The 17,102-nt window shown below is 40.8% G+C and overlaps 1 protein-coding gene across 4 annotated transcripts in view; it reads right to left on the reverse strand.

The window, feature by feature from the left end:
• Positions 1–17,102, reverse strand: part of DYM (dymeclin) — a 350,855-nt gene that overhangs the window by 289,656 nt on the left and 44,097 nt on the right. For 3 of the 4 annotated variants that reach the window (XM_019464089.2, XM_053902680.1, XM_019464093.2), the window contains one exon: positions 3,329–3,381. The exons of the other annotated variant lie outside the window; for it this stretch is intronic. In XM_019464089.2, coding sequence (XP_019319634.1) covers positions 3,329–3,381 — 53 coding nt within the window. The remainder of the gene's footprint in view (positions 1–3,328; positions 3,382–17,102) is intronic. 4 annotated transcript variants of the gene reach the window in all.

Consider the following 17,102-nt stretch of genomic DNA (forward strand, 5'->3'; position numbering starts at 1 on the left):
AGCTGAAATCAAAAGTCACTTAACCAACTGAGCCACCCAGGTGCCCCTCAAACGTCTATTCAAAAAAAAAAAGAAAGAAAGAAAGAAAGAGGGGCCCCTGGGTGGCTCAGTTGGTTAGGCATCTGACTTCAGTTCAGGTCATGATCTCGCGGTGCGTGGGTTCGAGCCCCGTGTCAGGCTCTGTGCTGACAGTTCAGAGACGGAAGCCTGCTTCAGATTCTGTGTCTCCCTCTCTCTCTGCCCCTCCCCTGCTTGTGCTCCCTCTCTGTCTCTCAAAAATAAATAAATGTTAAAAAATTCTATAAAAAAATTAAAAAGAAAGAAAGAAGAAAAAAAAAACCAGAAAGCCCCTGGGAAAAATGAGTATAATGAAAAGAGAGTAGTCTGACATCCAGAAAAAACAAAGAATGATTAAAAACAAACTAAAAATGAAATAAAATCTTTACAAAACTGAAATGTATAGAAACACTGAATCAAAGACATAAAGGAGGAAACTCAAGAAAAGAAAGATGATGAAGAAAAAGAAGATACAGGGACACCTGGGTGGCTCAGTCAGTTAAACTTCTGACTTCAAGTCAGGTCATGATCTCACAGTTTTTGAGTTTGAGCCCCACATTGGTTGAGCTTGAGCCCCACTTCAAGCTCCACACTGACAGTGCAGAGCATGTATAGGATTCTCTCTCACCCTCTCTCTCTGCCCCTCACTCGCTTGTGCCCCCTCTCTCTCTGAAAAATAAATTAATTTGAAAAAGAAATTTTATTTAAAAAAGAAATTACAGGGGCGCCTGGGTGGCTCAGTCGGTTAAGTGTCCGACTTCGGCTCAGGTCATGATCTCACGGTCTGTGGGTTCGAGCCCTGCGTCAGGCTCTGTGCTGACAGCTCAGAGCCTGGAGCCTGCTTCAGATTCTGTGTCTCCCTCTCTCTCTGGCCCTCTCCCATTCATGTTCTGTCTCTGTCTCAAAAATAAATAAACATTAAAAAAATTTTTTTAAGAAATTATATTAAAATTATATTAATAAAATTATATTAATTATGATAAAATTACATTTAAAAAAAAGGAAAAAGAAAGATACAGAAAGAAAAAACAGTCCAAGCTGACTGTTAACAGGTGATCCTAAGTTGGGGGAGAAGAAACCCAAACACAAGGAAAATCAAGACCATAACTAAAGAAAACTTTGGAACTGAAAAGACTTTAATAAGCCAATAAAAAAAACCTCATCAAATTTCAGGCAAAATCAAAAAGAAAAAAGTATAATGAGAAACACTTAATCATAATGGTTAATGAAAAAAGTGTAATAAACAAAGAAGCAAAAAAAAAAAAATTACGATCTTCAGACTTCCTCTCCAGTAACCACTTTCTTAAACCATATACAAAAATAAATTTGAAATGGATTAAAGACCTACATGTAAGACCTGAAACCATAAAACTCTTAAAAAATACATAGGCAGTAAATTTGGAATTCAGTCTTAGCAATATTTTTTGGATCTGTCTCCTCAGGCAAGGGCAACAAAAGCAAAAATAAACAAGTGGGACTACATCAAACTAAAAAGCTTCTGCACAAAGGAAACCATGAACAAAATGAGAAGGCAACCTAATGAATGGCAGAAGAGATCTGCAAATGACATATTCCATAAGAAGTTAATATTCAAGGGGTGTCTGGCTGGCTCAGCTGGTGTACCACGTGACTCTTGACCTCAAGGTTGTAAACAGTTCGAGCCCCATGTTGGGTGTAGAGATTACTTGAAAATAAAATCTTTTTTTAAAAAAAGTTCATTTTCAAAACATGTAAAGAATTCATACAACTCAACACCAAAAAATCCCACATCTGATTAAAAAATAGGCCGAGGGGGGCACCTGGGTGGCTCAGTTGCTTAAGTGTTTGACTTCGGCTCGGGCCATGACCTCATGATTCATGAGTTCGAGCCCCACATCGGGCTCTGTGCTGACAGCTCAAAGCCTGGAGCCTGTTTCTGATTCTGTGTCTCCCTCTCTCTCTGCCCCTCCCCTGCTCACACTGTCTCTCTCCCTCTCAAAAATAAACAAACATTAAAAAAAATTAAAGAAAAATAGGCTGAGGACTTGAACAGACATTTTCCCAAAGAAGACATACAGATGGCCAACAGACACATGAAAGGATGCTCAGTATCACTCATCATCAGGGAAATGCAAATCCAAACGACAATTAGGTATCACCTCACACCTTTCAGAGTGACTCAAATCAAAAAGACAAGAAATAACAAGTGTGGGTGAAGATGGGGAGAAACGGGAACCCTCTTGCACTGTTGGTGGGAATGCAAACTGGGGCAGGCACTGTGGAAAACAGTATGGAGGTTCCTCAACAGATGAAAAATAGAACTACCCTATGACGCAACTCTTTCTAGCCTTTATCTGAAGAAAATGAAAACACTAACTTCAAAAGACCTACGTGGCTCCAGGTTCACGGCAGCATCATCTACAATAGTGAAGGCATGGAAACAACCCAGGTGTCCGTCGATAGATGAATGGGTAAAGTAGAGGTGGTATATACATACAAGGGAATATTACTCCACCATAAGAAAGAATGAAGTCTTGCCATTGGTGGCAACATGGATAGACCCAGAGGGTACTGTGCTAAGTGAAAAGTCTGAGAAACACCAATACTGTGTTATTTCACTTATATGTGGAATCAAAAAAAAAAAAAAAAAAAGAAAAAGAAAAAAGAAAAAACAAACAAAACAGACTCATAAATATAGAGAACAAAGCGGTAGCTGACAGGTGGGGCGGGGGGTGGAATGGGTGAAACAGGTAAAGGGGATTAAGAGGTACAAACTTCCAATTATAAAAGAAGTAAGTCGCAGAGATGATCAAGTCCAGCATAAGAAATACAGTCAGTAATACTAGTATGACTGTGTATGATGACAGATGGTAACTAGACTTATTACGATGAGCATTTTGTAATATATACAAATGTCAAATCAAGATCAAATCACTATGTTATACACCTGAAGCCAAAGTAACACTGTCCAACTATTCCTCAATTAAACACCAAACAAAACAAGCTAAAACAGTCTGTGGTTTAGGAGAGTCTATTACCACCACTGCAAGTGAGCAAGCACGTGTCTTACTGCTCTTGACCAAATGGTACCTTCTAGCAGCCCCAATGAGCACCATGAACAGGAGTAAATATTACTAAATATAAGCATCCAGAATATATCACTTCATTAATTTAATTCATATTACACTACCAAAACTTGTAACAGAAATTTTTAAATAAATGCCACCCATACACACACACACACACACACACACACACACACACTCACTCACTCACTCATTTTGCCCCTTACCTAAAGACCTGCAGACTGAAACAGTTGCTTCCTCCAAGAGCTTCAGCTCGGTGCTGGAGGGAGAGAAGAAAAGGTAATTAATAACTACAATGCTAAATAGGTACACACTGACCAGTTAAAGGAATAAATAAAGAAGAGAAAAACAATTTAGAAGGAAAATAGGATGTACCATGATAAACAATAAAATCACAAATTTTATTGGGTGGCTCAGTTGGTTAAATATCTGACTCCAGCTCAGGTCATGATCTCATTTTGTGGGTTCAAGCCCCAAGTCGGGCTCTGTGCTGACAGCTCAGAGCCTGGAGCCTGCTTCAGATTCTGTGTCTCCCTCTCTCTCTGCCCCTCCCCCGCTTACACTTGGTCTCTCAAAATAAATAAAAACATTAAAAAAAAACAATAAAAAGACAAAATGAAGTTAAGCTTCTGTTTTCAACATAATTAGAAAATGTACTCGGAGAGCACCAATCATGGGGTTAGAGTTATTTGAAAAAAATGCCATTATTTTTAGGAGAAACATGAAGTCTCATGATACCTGCAATACCTTTAAATAGATCAACAACAAATAAAGGAAGAAACAAGGCAAGAAAAGCACGAGAACACATACATAAGCTTCAATAATTTATAAACAAAGATAAACAGAAACACACAGAGATAGATATGAGTGACACGGAGACAGGAGGCACAGACAGAAACAGACATAAAACTCGGAAAAAAACACAGGGGAAAGTTTTATGACACTGGATTAGGCAATGATTTCTTGGATATGATACCAAAAACACAGACATTAAAAGAAAAAAAATATGTAAGTTTGACTTTATCAAAATGAAAACCTTTTGCGTATCAAAGGATACTATCTCAGGGTGAAAAGCCAACACAGCAGAATGGGAGAAAATGTTTGCAAATCATCTATCTGATAAGAGACTGATACCCAGAATATACCAAAACAAAAACAAAAACCTCTGACTCAACAAAAAACCAAACAACTCAATTTAAAAACGGGCAAAAATTTAAAGAGACATTTCTCCAAAGAAGACATACAAAAGGCAATAGGTATATAAAAAGATGTGCAACACGATTAATCAGGGAAATGCAAATCAAAACCACAATGAGATACTGCTTTCACACCTATTAAAATGGCTATTTAAAAAAAAAAAAAAAAGGAGAGAGAGAAGGGAAGTGTCGGAGGAGATATAGAGAAATGGGGACCTTCGTGCATTATGTAAAATGGTGCTGGTGCTTTGAAACAAGAGTATGGCAATTCAGCAAAAAGTTAAATATAAAATTACTGTGTGATCCAGCAATTCCATTTCTGGGTATACAAATACCCAAAAAGGACTGAAAGCAGGGACTCAACCTGATATCTGTACATCACATTCACCATCACTCATAACAGCCAAAAGTAGAAACAATCAAAATGTCCATCAATGGGTGAATCACGGTACAAAATGTGGTACATTCATACAGTGTAACATCATTCAGCCTTAAAAAGGAAAGAAATTCTAACACGTGCTACAACACAGATGAACCTTGAAGACATTATGCTGAGTGACACAAACCAGCCACAAAAAAAGAAATACTGTATGATTCCCCTTATAGAAGGCCCCTGGAGTAGTTAGATTCAGAGAGACAGAAAGAACGGCAGTTAGTGGAGTTGAAGGCGGGGGGAATGGGGAGTTAGTGTTTAATGAGTCGGGTTTCAGTCTGGGAAGATGAAAAGTTCTGGAGACGGATGGTGGGTCAGACAACAATGCGAGTGTATTTAATGTCATAGAAGCATACACTTAAAAATGGTTAAGGTGATCAATTTTATGTTGTGTTTTGCCACAATTAAAAAAAAAAAAAAAGTGCATTCCAATTCCAGCTCAACTACTTACCAGCTACGTGACTTTGGACTAATTTCTTAACCCTTTATGTCTTAGGTTCCTTCTATATAAAACAGAGATGATAAATAATTGTACCTGCTCCAAAGACAGCATTATCATTAAATTACATAACATGTTATGAAGTGCTTGGAACAGTATCTGGCACAGAGTAAAACCTAATAAATGATCGCTATTTTTGATTCCAAAATGTAGTGGGTTCCTCCCTCCCCCGGTTAATTAAAATAATGCTTTATATTTTTCAAAGCACTTTAAAATTTATTAGTGCATTTAAATCCCAGGACAACCTCTTCTTTTTTTTTTTTTTAAATATTTATTTCGAGAGCATGAGAGGGAGTGAGTGGGGAAGGGGCAGAGAGAGAGAGGGAGAGAAAGAATCCCAAGCAGGCTACACGCTGTCAGCACAGAGCCTGACATAGGGCTCAATCTCAGGGACCGTGAGATCCTGACCTGAGCCGAAATCCAGAGTCGGTCGTTTAACCTGCTGAGCCACCCAGGCACCCCATGACAACCTCTTCTGATAAGCAGAAGCTATAAACCCTCTTTTTATGTACACATAGATATATGTGAAATGTATTATTAAGACTGATTTCGCCTGCTTCACTTCTCTAATGTGGCTGTTGGAAAACTTTAAATGACCTGTGTCTCACCTTGTATTTGCAGGAGAGCTGCTCCGGAACCTGTCTCCTGACAACGGAAGGCAGTGTCATGTCTAAGAATTATAAGTATTATACACACACACAAAGCTGGAACCCACTTGCTACTTCAGCGAACAGGCCATTACCTTAAGATTCTCAAGTTATAGGGGCACCTGGGTGGCTCGGTCAGTTGGGCGTCCGACTTTGGCCCAGGTCATGATCTCATGGCTCATGGGTTTGAGCCCCATGTTAGGCTCTGTGCTGACAGCTCGGAGCCTGGAACCTGGAGCCTGCTTCGGATTCTGTGCCTCCCTCTCTCTCTCTCTGCGCCCCCCCCCCCCGCCCCCGCCTTCACTCACGACCTCCCTACCTCCACTCATGCTCTCTTTCTCTGAAAAATAAATAAACATTAAAAAAAATATTTTTTTAAAGAATCTCAAGTTATACTCACATTCAAAAAGATAAATATCTTGTCAAAGTTAAATCTCTAAGTTTCTCATTGAAGTTTTTTTTAGCCAAAATAACCTAGAAATAATGCTATAATAAAGCATTTGTGGGTCTCTGGGCTTTATCACTGTATTTTTATTTACAAAAATAGTTTTAGGGTCTGCCCACCTCACAGTGTCTGTCAGCCTGATGTCCCCATCCCTTTCTTCCATCTTCCCCCCTACTCCCCAGGGGTGAGGAGAGCCAGACAGGCTTGTTCAGCAAGACTCCACTCCCTGGCCACTGCTGACTCAATCAGAGACAGACATTTGGAATGTCTGGGGAATTTGGAACTGGAACGGAAAGAAAGGTTTTCCATACAACTAGAATATGGCTGCAAAGCTGAGAGTTATGGGAAACCATCCTCTATCCACTGAGAAGCAGAGAAAGCAAGTTAGTAAGAAAATAGAGAAAATGAATAAAAGAGATTTGAGGAAAGAAGCAGAGATGAACAGAGCAATTAAAGGATTCCTGCTGGCCTTCCAATTCTTGGGGCCAGCTCTTCCCAAAGCCTGTCTGTGTTCTTCATCTTGGATTCAATGAGACATCCCTGTCTCTTCATCACATATGCCCCTCTTTCTGCCATATGCCAAATCAAATTGATTCTTGTTAATAACCAAAAGAGTTCTTATTAATAAATCACTGTGGTCAGATTTAATAATATACACTTGTTGGCAAGTAGTAGAAACTATGAATTACTCAGTTTATTGGTTACTCAGGAAAAAAATAAAAGTAAAGAGGTATAAATGCAAAAGACTGTAAATAGCTTTATGAGGTTAATAACTAGACCACACGCATAAAATCTGTTTCGGTGGTGTTTCGACTTTCCTCAGTCAATAACACTCTCTTAAAACTGGATGGAACCAAGAACTTCAATTATATACATGTGGCTACAGCCTTCAAGACCTTCTAAGCTTGTTCATTCAGCAAACACTGCCTGGGCGCTCAGGACATGCTGGGTTCCGTGAAAGATGCTGTCTCAGCCCCCAGGTTACACGGAGGAATAAAGAAGCAGCTAGACTATTTGGTGGGGTGAGGGGTTGGGGGGGAAACACCAAGATCAAGCCCAGCCCTGTATGTAAGGTCCTAAGAGGTGCACCCAACCTACACTAGGAGCGGTCAAGGAAGGCATCCTGGAGGAAGTAACCGCAAGAGAACTCAGTCTGGCAGACATCAGGAGAGGGCTTTCCAGACATGACTGACAGCGCATGCAAATCATCACAGAGAGCCTGGCACGTTCTGGAAAGCAGAGGTTCGTCTACACTGGAGAATGGCAAACTACAAGACTAGAAAAGTAGATACTAGATGGCTGGAGCATAGAGTTCAGTTCTTTAACCTGTTCTCAACAGAAGGGTATTGGATGTTCCCAAAACTGGGTTCTGATTTTATTTTTAATACAATATTAGCCTGAAAAAAGGATCAATTCAACATCTGTTAGCGAGGCTGGTTTGGACATCACTTCCTCCGGGAAATCTTTGATCGTCTAAGACCAGGTGAGAAGCCTGGTTTCAGCCCCCAAAGCACCCACTTACAAAACCGAGTACTCGGTAGCAACATTGCCCAATTCTTTGTCTGTGCCCCGCTCCACTCCAGGATTGTGGACTCCTTGCTCATCACGGCGTTCCCAGCCTGGTACAAAGCAGGCACATAATAAAAATGTACTGAGTGAATGAATGCCATCGTCAGATACTTCATCAGAGGACAAAATTAATTACTTCCCCTTGTTCCTCAAGAAACACTTCACACTCTCCAGCCCTCAAGGCAAGGCCTGCCCCGAAGTTTAAATTTTATTAAACTATTTTTAAATACTTATTTAATTCCAGGTGTGGCAAAATGTATCCTTTCGAAGCAGTCTGATTTCTTGGATGAAGAGATAAGAAAAGCTGGGAATTATCCCACCCCCACGTCTCTTGGAAAGCTCCCTCTGGTGGTTAAGCCAGCCAGCACCTGCCATCCTGTGATCAGGCCCATCAGGCCTGGTTCCCCCCACAGGGAACGACCTGGAACAGTCCCGTTTCACTGCCACCACCTCAACAATCGCCACCTTGGGTCGGAAGCGTCTCCAGCGCCCAGAGTATGAGCAACAAGAGAAGAGGGAACGTGTCTCATTCACCCGCCACGCCTGGTGCCGTGGTTCGGCCGGAACACTTGAGTAATGACCTAGTAAATCAAAGATCCAGAGCTCTGTTGTAGTGCACACGCTGTGGTCTCCGCACCCTGAAGCGTTACTTTCTTCCGCAAAGAAAACCAGCCAGGCACACCCCTGCCAAAAGCAACATGCCAACTGTCCTACTAGAATCCCCCTTCCTCTCATCCCTCCACCCTCCCCATTTTCTAAACTTCTTGGAACATTTTAGGAATGATCTTCTTTCTCACTTGCTAGATTCAGAGCCAAAATGAGGTGGTAAGCAACGGGGGTGGCTGGTAACTGTTGCTGTGCGTTATAGGCATCGATGCACAGGGCTGTTTTAGTTAAACAAATGAACTCAGATGTTCTGGCACCAGGCAACTGACAAATCATCATTTGCAGTAAATAAAAGTAAAACGGTGCTGCAAAACATGCCGATGTTTCCAAGACAATTACAATTAGAAACCGAATGTCGTTTCTGAAGGCAAATTTGGGGCACTGGGAGCGTGCAAAAAGGGGGCGAAAGGGCAGCAAATACTTACACCAGTACAGGTTCAATACATTAGTACCACACAGAGTATCTTAAACTCCACAACGCCCAGGTCGATATTTTCAATGTCAATGACAGGAGATTAAGGAGAAATACTTAACACCAGTCATCAAACTTTCGCTAAATGAAGTAAACTCTAGACAAACAACCATACGGATCCGATGATCAGGTGCGGCTCTGTCTGCAGCCATCCTTCTATGTGATAAGGTATCACACTCCTCATGCTTGGGGCTGGGCCACTACTCCAGCAGCAACACGTGGGAGTCACGGGAGTCCCCAGGTTGCCGGTGACACGCTAAACAATGAGGCCTAAGGCCGTGGAGAGACAGTCCCAAGAATTACACTCACGCATCACAAGAAAATGTGAAACTGCTCCAGGGATGTTCCCAGTTTTAAGAACCTTCACTGGACTTCGCTGAAGATAATTCGGCAATGAAGCACTTCCTAAAATTTTCACAACCACAAGCAAGTTCTTAAACATTACAACTGCCCTTTCTGCTCCCTTTCTTCCTTCCTTTGATTCTCACGAAGAGAATCTCCCTAAGGAGAACCCTTACCGACTTCAACCTCACACTGTCCACATGCTTGTGGGAGAGCTTCTGAGACAAAATTCCCCAGTGAGTACCGGTAACACAGCTCAATGACTGCCAAGTTACGTCTCAGATCGCCCACACGCTCTATGCCGCCTCTGCGGAATGTACTAACATACAGCAAAACCAAGTGAAATAGCTACGAAGTGTAGGCAGCACCGAAGAGTGGCACGGCAGAGAAGAAGAGTGAAGAACCTCCATGTCGCGTTAGGGAGTTTGGATTTCATCCTGCATTCAATGGGAAGCTACTGAGCACAGAATCAAAGACACAGAGAACTCTTAGAGCAGCAGCCAAGGTAGCCAAGTGTACAACAGTGAAATGTCTGGCCTTGACTACAACCATCTTGAGATTTTTAGACAAAAAAAAAAAAGAATAACACTGATGCCTCTGGTGACGCGTGTGAAGCCTAATCGTGCACTCACAACAACACTGCAATTAGCCAATGAGACCAAGTGTTGGGCCAGCAAACGTAGATAAATCACTAACTTAACTGTGACTAAAGGAGAACACAGTCAAGTGCATAACGCTTAAAAATTTTAGTTTAATTCCGCTAAAACGATATACCAAATTGGAGCGCTGGGAAGGAACACCAACAGGAATAACACAGAAGGCCTCTGTCGCCACTAGATTCACAGGCCGGTCATTTTCAATACTTTTGCATCAGGTGTACCACCTCTCAACTTAAGTGTTCCCATCAATTACCAAACTCACACACACCGGCATTTGAATTTCCAATCATGTGGCCTGTTAATGAAAGCAATGTTCATGCATAATGGGAAGAGTACATATTTTGAAGCCACGTATTTAAGTGCCAGCTTCCTTGTTTCCTATTGGTATAAGCTTATACCAAAGTCACTTGGTATATATATGCAATATCAAAGTTACTTTGAGAGAGTCTTGGTTTCCTCGTCTGTAGAACAGAGAGAAAGATACCACCATCTCGCAGGATAGTTGTAAGGAATAAATGGCAAGGTATGGAAAGTGCTCAGCACAGAGCTCAATGGAAGTCTCCTAACCCACCATGACAACAAAACCATGTGTATTAAAATATCAAATTTGCATATATTATTCTTTACCACGCCTTACAAGTAATTTGCCAGTCTTCCCCACCATGGCACAGAAGGGAAGTATAAAACAAAATTCAGCAATTTCTGAAGTAGTTTTATACTTTTTGTGTCAAACAAGGGTAGGTGATTGGCTTTGATTTTATTTACATTAGTGTTCTACCATAGAAGAACAACCCCAGTGGAGTGCCAAGGAAATCAACAGTCCTTATTCACCTAGGAAACTTCTCAATCAATATTAAGCAACTTCTAATAAGTGGCAGAACAGGCTTACCTAGGTAGTTTTTCTTTTTTTCTTAACATTTATTTATTTTTGAGAGAGAGAGAGAGAGAGAGAGAGAGAGAGAGGGAGAGGGAGAGGGAGGGAGAGGGAGAGAGCACAAACAGGGGAGGGGCAGAGAGAGAGGGAGACACAGAACCTAAAGCAGGGTCTGGGCTCTGAGCTGTCAGCTCAGAGCCCGACACCCAACTTGAAGTCACAGACCACGAGATCATGACCTGAGCCGAAGTCAGATGCTTAACCGACTGAGCCACCCAGGCGCCCCAATTTTTCTTTTTTTAAGAGAATTTTTTTTATTTTTTTTATTGCAAAACTGAACCATGCTAAAGACATGCACACCTATCAGTGCTGCTTAAAAAAACAAAAAACAAAAAACAAGTGACAACACCAAAGGCCAGCAAAGATGAAGAGAAACAAAGATCATATGTAAAATGATGTAGCCATGAGAAAACAGTTTGGCAGTTTTGTACAAAACCAAATATGCACCCGGTAACTGCACTTACCATGTTGAGTATTTTGTTTATCACCTCACTATGCTGTATACCTAAAACCAACAATATGATATCAACTGTACTTCAATGAAAAATAAATTCTGAGGCGCCTGAGTGGCTCAGTCAGTTAAGCGTCTGACTTTGCCTCAGGTCATGATCTCGCAGTTCATGGGTTCAAGCCCCACATTGGGCTCACTGCTGTCAGCACAGATCCCGCTTCGGATCCTCTGTCTCCCTCTCTCTCTGCCCCTCCCCCATGTGCACTATCTTTCTCTCAAAAATAAATAAAAACATTAAAAAATAAATTTAAAATAATGATAATACATTTTTTAAAAAAGAAACCTTAACTTGCAAAAAACTGGAAACAATCCAAATGTCCTCCAATGGGTCATTGTTTAAACAAACTATGGTACATACACAACATAGGCTACTACTCAGCAATAAAAGCAATAAAAACTACTGATATACAGTAGTAGTTCAAAAAGCAATGAACTACTGATATACAGACTAACTTGAATGGGTCTCAAGACTATCCTGAGTGAAAAGAGTCAATCTCAAAATGTTTAATATTGTATTATGCCATTTACATAACTTTCTTGAAATAACAAAATAACAGAGATTGAAAACTGATCAGTGGCTACCAGGAGTTAGCGATGAGGGGGCAGGGTGATGAGTGTGGCTATAAAGGCAAAGCACAGGGAGCCCTGTTGGGATGAAAGAGGTGAGCATCTTGACTGTGGCAGTGGTAACACGAGTCTACACATGTGATAAAAACTGTATAGAGCTATAGATACACACAAAAGTGAGTGCATATATAGAACTGCTGAAATCCCGAGAACCTTTGTCAGTTTCCTGGCTTTGGCACTGAACCGTAGTTATGTGAATTGTTACCGCTGGGGGAGGTGAGTGAAGAATGCAAGAGACCTCCCTGCACATTTTTAGCAACCTCCTATGCATCTGTAATTATTTTAAAATAACAAATTTTAAAAACTGGATCATAAAAATAAAGCTACACAAACCTATACAAGAATAATACAAATATACACATTTTTAAAATACGCACTTATATACAACTTTGCTTGAATAGATTACACTATATATGAGCTTTTTTTATAACTGGCTTTAACCACTTAATATGCTGTGAATCTCCTCCCCTTTCTATAAACATATGATCATTTTTAAGGACTGTAATGTTACAGTGTGCAGATGCATTATTTTTATTTTTTTTATCTAATTTCCTTACTCATGAACATTTAGATTGTTAGCAATTTTCTTTCATAAACATTGCTATGAATGTCTTTATACATGTATCTTTCTACACATTCTTCTGAACATGTCCAATTATTTCCTTAACATAAACTCCAGAAGTGCAGTTGGTAGGCCAATGAACCCTTCTGTTCTGATGAATATTGCATATTACACTGTAGAAAGATTTCACCAATTACCACCCACCAAAAACGCATAACTGTGGCTTATAAACTCACACATATTCCTACATTTGCAAAATTACTAGCCCAGATCTTTTAACACCAAATCCAGTGATCCTAATACTCAGATAAGCATATGTTGACCAAAAGCAAGCTAAGAGCCTTTATCACATTGAATTTTTTCCCCTCTAAAATGGTCTACTGGGAGGAATTCATTAAGGATGTGATGTCTGGCAAATTATTATCATGCCACTGTAAATTCAAAGCAAATTCTATTCAACACCACCTAAGTTCTTTCATCATACCAGGAAGTCAATTTTTGTATGAAATAACATGGGGGTACATCAAGAACTGCTGTATAGAGAGTTTACGGCTTCTTTGGATTTAAACTCTGAAGTTACAATCCTCTGACAAAGAACTCTGGCTGTAACTTCAAAATGGTACAGTGAAAGGGATACGGAAATGTTCAGATGTGGGGCGTCTGTCTGGCTGGCTCAGTTAGTAGAGCACGCAACTCTTGACCTCGAGGTTTAAGTTCAAGCCCCACACTGGGTGTAGAGATTGCTTAAAAATAAAAATCTTTAAAAAAAGAAGGAGGAGAAGGAGAAGGAGAACAGGAAGGAGAAGAAATGTTCAGTTGTGATAGAAAAAGAAAAATATTAGCAAATATTAAGTAAAAAACTGGACATTTTGGGGGCACCTGGGTGGCTCAGTCGGTTGAGCATCTGACTTCTGCTCAGGTCACGATCTCGCGGTTTGTGAGTTCGAGCCCCGTGACGGGCTCTGTGCTGACAGCTTGGAGGCTGGAGCCCGCTTCGGGTTCTGTGTCTCCCTCTCTCTCTGCCCCTCCCCTGCTCTCACTCTGTCCCTCTCTCTCAAAAATAAATAAACATTAAACAACAACAACAAAAAACTGTGGCTATTTTTTTCATTATAAAAATAATCAACCATATCAGCCACTTATACAGAAAATATCTCCAAATATCTTCAGCCGCAATTCACGAGGTGACAGGAGAGACGGGAAACAACCTTGTCCCTGATGGTTAGGTATCTGCTCTCCACAACCACCTCACCGAGATCCCGACATTAGCTGGTAAATGAAAGAACAAAAGGGCCAAAGCTCGGGGTGAGGGCACACGTCCCTGCATTCACCAACACGGTGCCCCTGCGAGACGGAGAGCGGTTTCCACAACTGACCAATAAACAAGAAAGAACATTGGTTGGCAGGGGAAAAAAAAGCCAATTTCAAATGAGGCCTGTAGTTCAAGAATTCAAGGTTCTGCAACCAAAATAAATATATAAAAAGGGTCATCTAATAAACCAAATACCTCTTCCTGTTAATTGTCACACATGAAAATATGGAAGAGTTATTTACCACCATATTTTAGTCAGCTGGTGTACGAGGTCAGCCAGGCTGTGGCTGCCAAGCAAAACACTCACCACTGCAGCTCCCAGGGGCAGCGCATTTAGGCTGATGACTGAGCTGACCTGTGACCTGTGTCATGGGGCCAAGAACACCCACCGGAAGGACCTGTCTGTGGCCTTCAAGTGGTTTCTACGATCCAATGTGGCTCCCCCACCAATGCCCCCGACTCTTCCTTCTCTTTTCTACCAACCCATCTGTGTCATCCTTCATCCGGCCACACTCTGGAATTTGAGTAACATAAGAGGTACCAATGGATGCTGCCAGGCCATGGTGCTGGCCCTCAGGGATTAAAGCAAGAAAAAAAAGGTTGAATAAACACGATCTTAGAAAAGAGATTACCAGTTGGCTGTAAAACAACACTGCAGCCTAAACACAGTCTTACCATCCTCTCAAATACAGAAGTATGTGGGTTCCCACATAAAAGCAAGGGTGTTTGTTTTTTTTTAAGTTTTTACACTACAGAGAAAAACATTTTTTTAACTAAAAATGTGACTTCATTAATTTGAACTCCACTAATTTAGAATTTCGGCTGTTTGGCTAAAATGGAGGTTAAACGGACTTTCGTGTTGTATTTTAATTTTTTTTTTTTTTAACGTTTATTTATTTTTGAGACAGAGAGACACAGAGCATGAACGGGGGTGGGGCAGAGAGAGAGGGAGACAGAATCGGAAGCAGGCTCCAGGCTCTGAGCCATCAGCGCAGAGCCTGACACGGGGCTCAAACTCACGGACCGTGAGACCGTGACCCGGGCTGAAGTCAGACGCTTAACCGACTGAGCCACCCAGGCGCCCCTCATATTGTATTTTAAACAAAGTACTTCAACGAGGGAGAAGCTTTAGGACAAGCGTTGTTTAATGTCTACAAAAGAGGGGTGCCTGGGTGGCTCAGTCAGTTAAGCGTCCACCTCTTGATTTCGGCTCAGGTCATGATCTCATGGTTCCTGGGTTTGGGCCCCCCATCGGGCTCTGTGCTGACAGTGTGGAGCCTGCTTGGGATTCTCTCTCCCTCCCTCCCTCCCTCCCTCCCCCTTTCTGCCCCTCCCCTGCTTGTGCCCTCTTTGTCTCTCAAAATAAATAAATAAACTAAAAAAAAAAAAAAAAAGGAAAGTAATATTTAAAAAAAAAAACTTCTACAAAAGAAGCATATTTAAGGACTTTAGCATATTAATTGTTGATATGCAAATAAATTTGCTGATTAGAATTTGCAATGTGTATAGACCTAGAAACTATTCAAAGTTGTCTCACCATGGTCATTTCACTTGATTGCTTTCCAAAACCCCAAGAAGCTGCCTGACAAAACAGGAGTATTCTCATTTTAAATTTTTTTTTTTTCCAACGTTTTTTATTTATTTTGGGACAGAGAGAGACAGAGCATGACCGGGGGACGGGCAGAGAGAGAGGGAGACACAGAATCGGAAACAGGCTCCAGGCTCCGAGCCATCAGCCCAGAGCCTGACGCGGGGCTCGAACTCACGGACCGCGAGATCGTGACCTGGCTGAAGTCGGACGCTTAACCGACTGCGCCACCCAGGCGCCCCAGGAGTATTCTCATTTTAGAGGCAACAGAAACAGAGAAGCCAAGTAGCTTGCCCAAGATCACAATGTAGGAATAAACACATCTTGTATCTAATATCCTTACAATATGAATAATATTTAGCTTTTTTATTACAGTAAACCCACAGGACATCAATCTAAAACACTCCCACTAACTACTTGGAATTTCTATACATACCTAATACAACTTGTGCCACACACGTATTATCCAGCACAAAAATTGTATGTTATGATTAAAATCATGTAAAGCTTATGTGAATGGTAAGAAACTAAAGGAAACAAAGTTTTAAGCCTAATAAGGAAAGTGGAAGGATGTCAGATGGGACTTTTTTGTAACTGTTAGAAATCATAAACTATACTTTGGTCAGGAAGCTAAATTTTTAAATTATATATTCCCTAATTCACAGCTTTCAGCAATTTAGACTGGTTTTATTTCACTTTCAAGCACACCCATCTCACATATGAATCTCAATAATGACAGATGACAAATTCATAGTTCAAATCATATTTAATGAAAAGCTGATGGACAGAAAGCTGTTGGGGTAAATTATACATAGATTTCTCAACAAACTATAATCATGAGGTTCAAAAAAGAAACTGAAAATGCTTATGTCCCTTTCACTGAGGATTTTGCCATAAAATGATTTCAAAATTGACATTATATTGGTACTATCTCTTTCAGCCCACAACACACACACTCTGACAAATATGTAATGTTTTGCCAGTTTAAAACACAACCTGAGTAAATAAACAAGTAACCATTCAGCAAAGTATGGAAGCATTCCTAGAGACTTTTCTTTCCCTTAGCAAAGAGAAAATTGCAGAAATCATTCACAAAACTAACTAGAATCAGCCCATTCACTGGTTCAACTATGGGAAAGGGAATGTTTCAAAAGGGCCTATTCATAGGAAAAAGCCAAAGGCTAAAAACTGCATATAAATTTATGATAGCAATTTTGAATGCGTCAAGCAGGACCTAAAAGGTGTTTAGATTCATGGGATTCACAGAGAATCCTATATGTTGCCATTCAACTGCCAGAGTGAAAGGAAGCATAACTATTAAAATGTCACAGTTTCAGCAGCCACCGTGCAAGATAATACCGTCTTTATTTTCTCAAGAAACTGATAGAAAAAATGACTTGAAAATCCAGATGCTACCCAACACAGCGGGGAAAGGAAGGAAGGGAGTCTTCGCAGTAAAATGCACTTGCCCCTCATTTTCATGTTTTAAACAAGGCTAGTTCTACTGCCCCCATTTCA

The sequence above is a fragment of the Panthera pardus genome, unplaced genomic scaffold, assembly GCF_024362965.1.
Source record: "Panthera pardus isolate Hobbes unplaced genomic scaffold, ASM2436296v1 HiC_scaffold_15, whole genome shotgun sequence".
In the NCBI taxonomy this organism is placed as follows: Eukaryota; Metazoa; Chordata; class Mammalia; order Carnivora; family Felidae; genus Panthera; species Panthera pardus.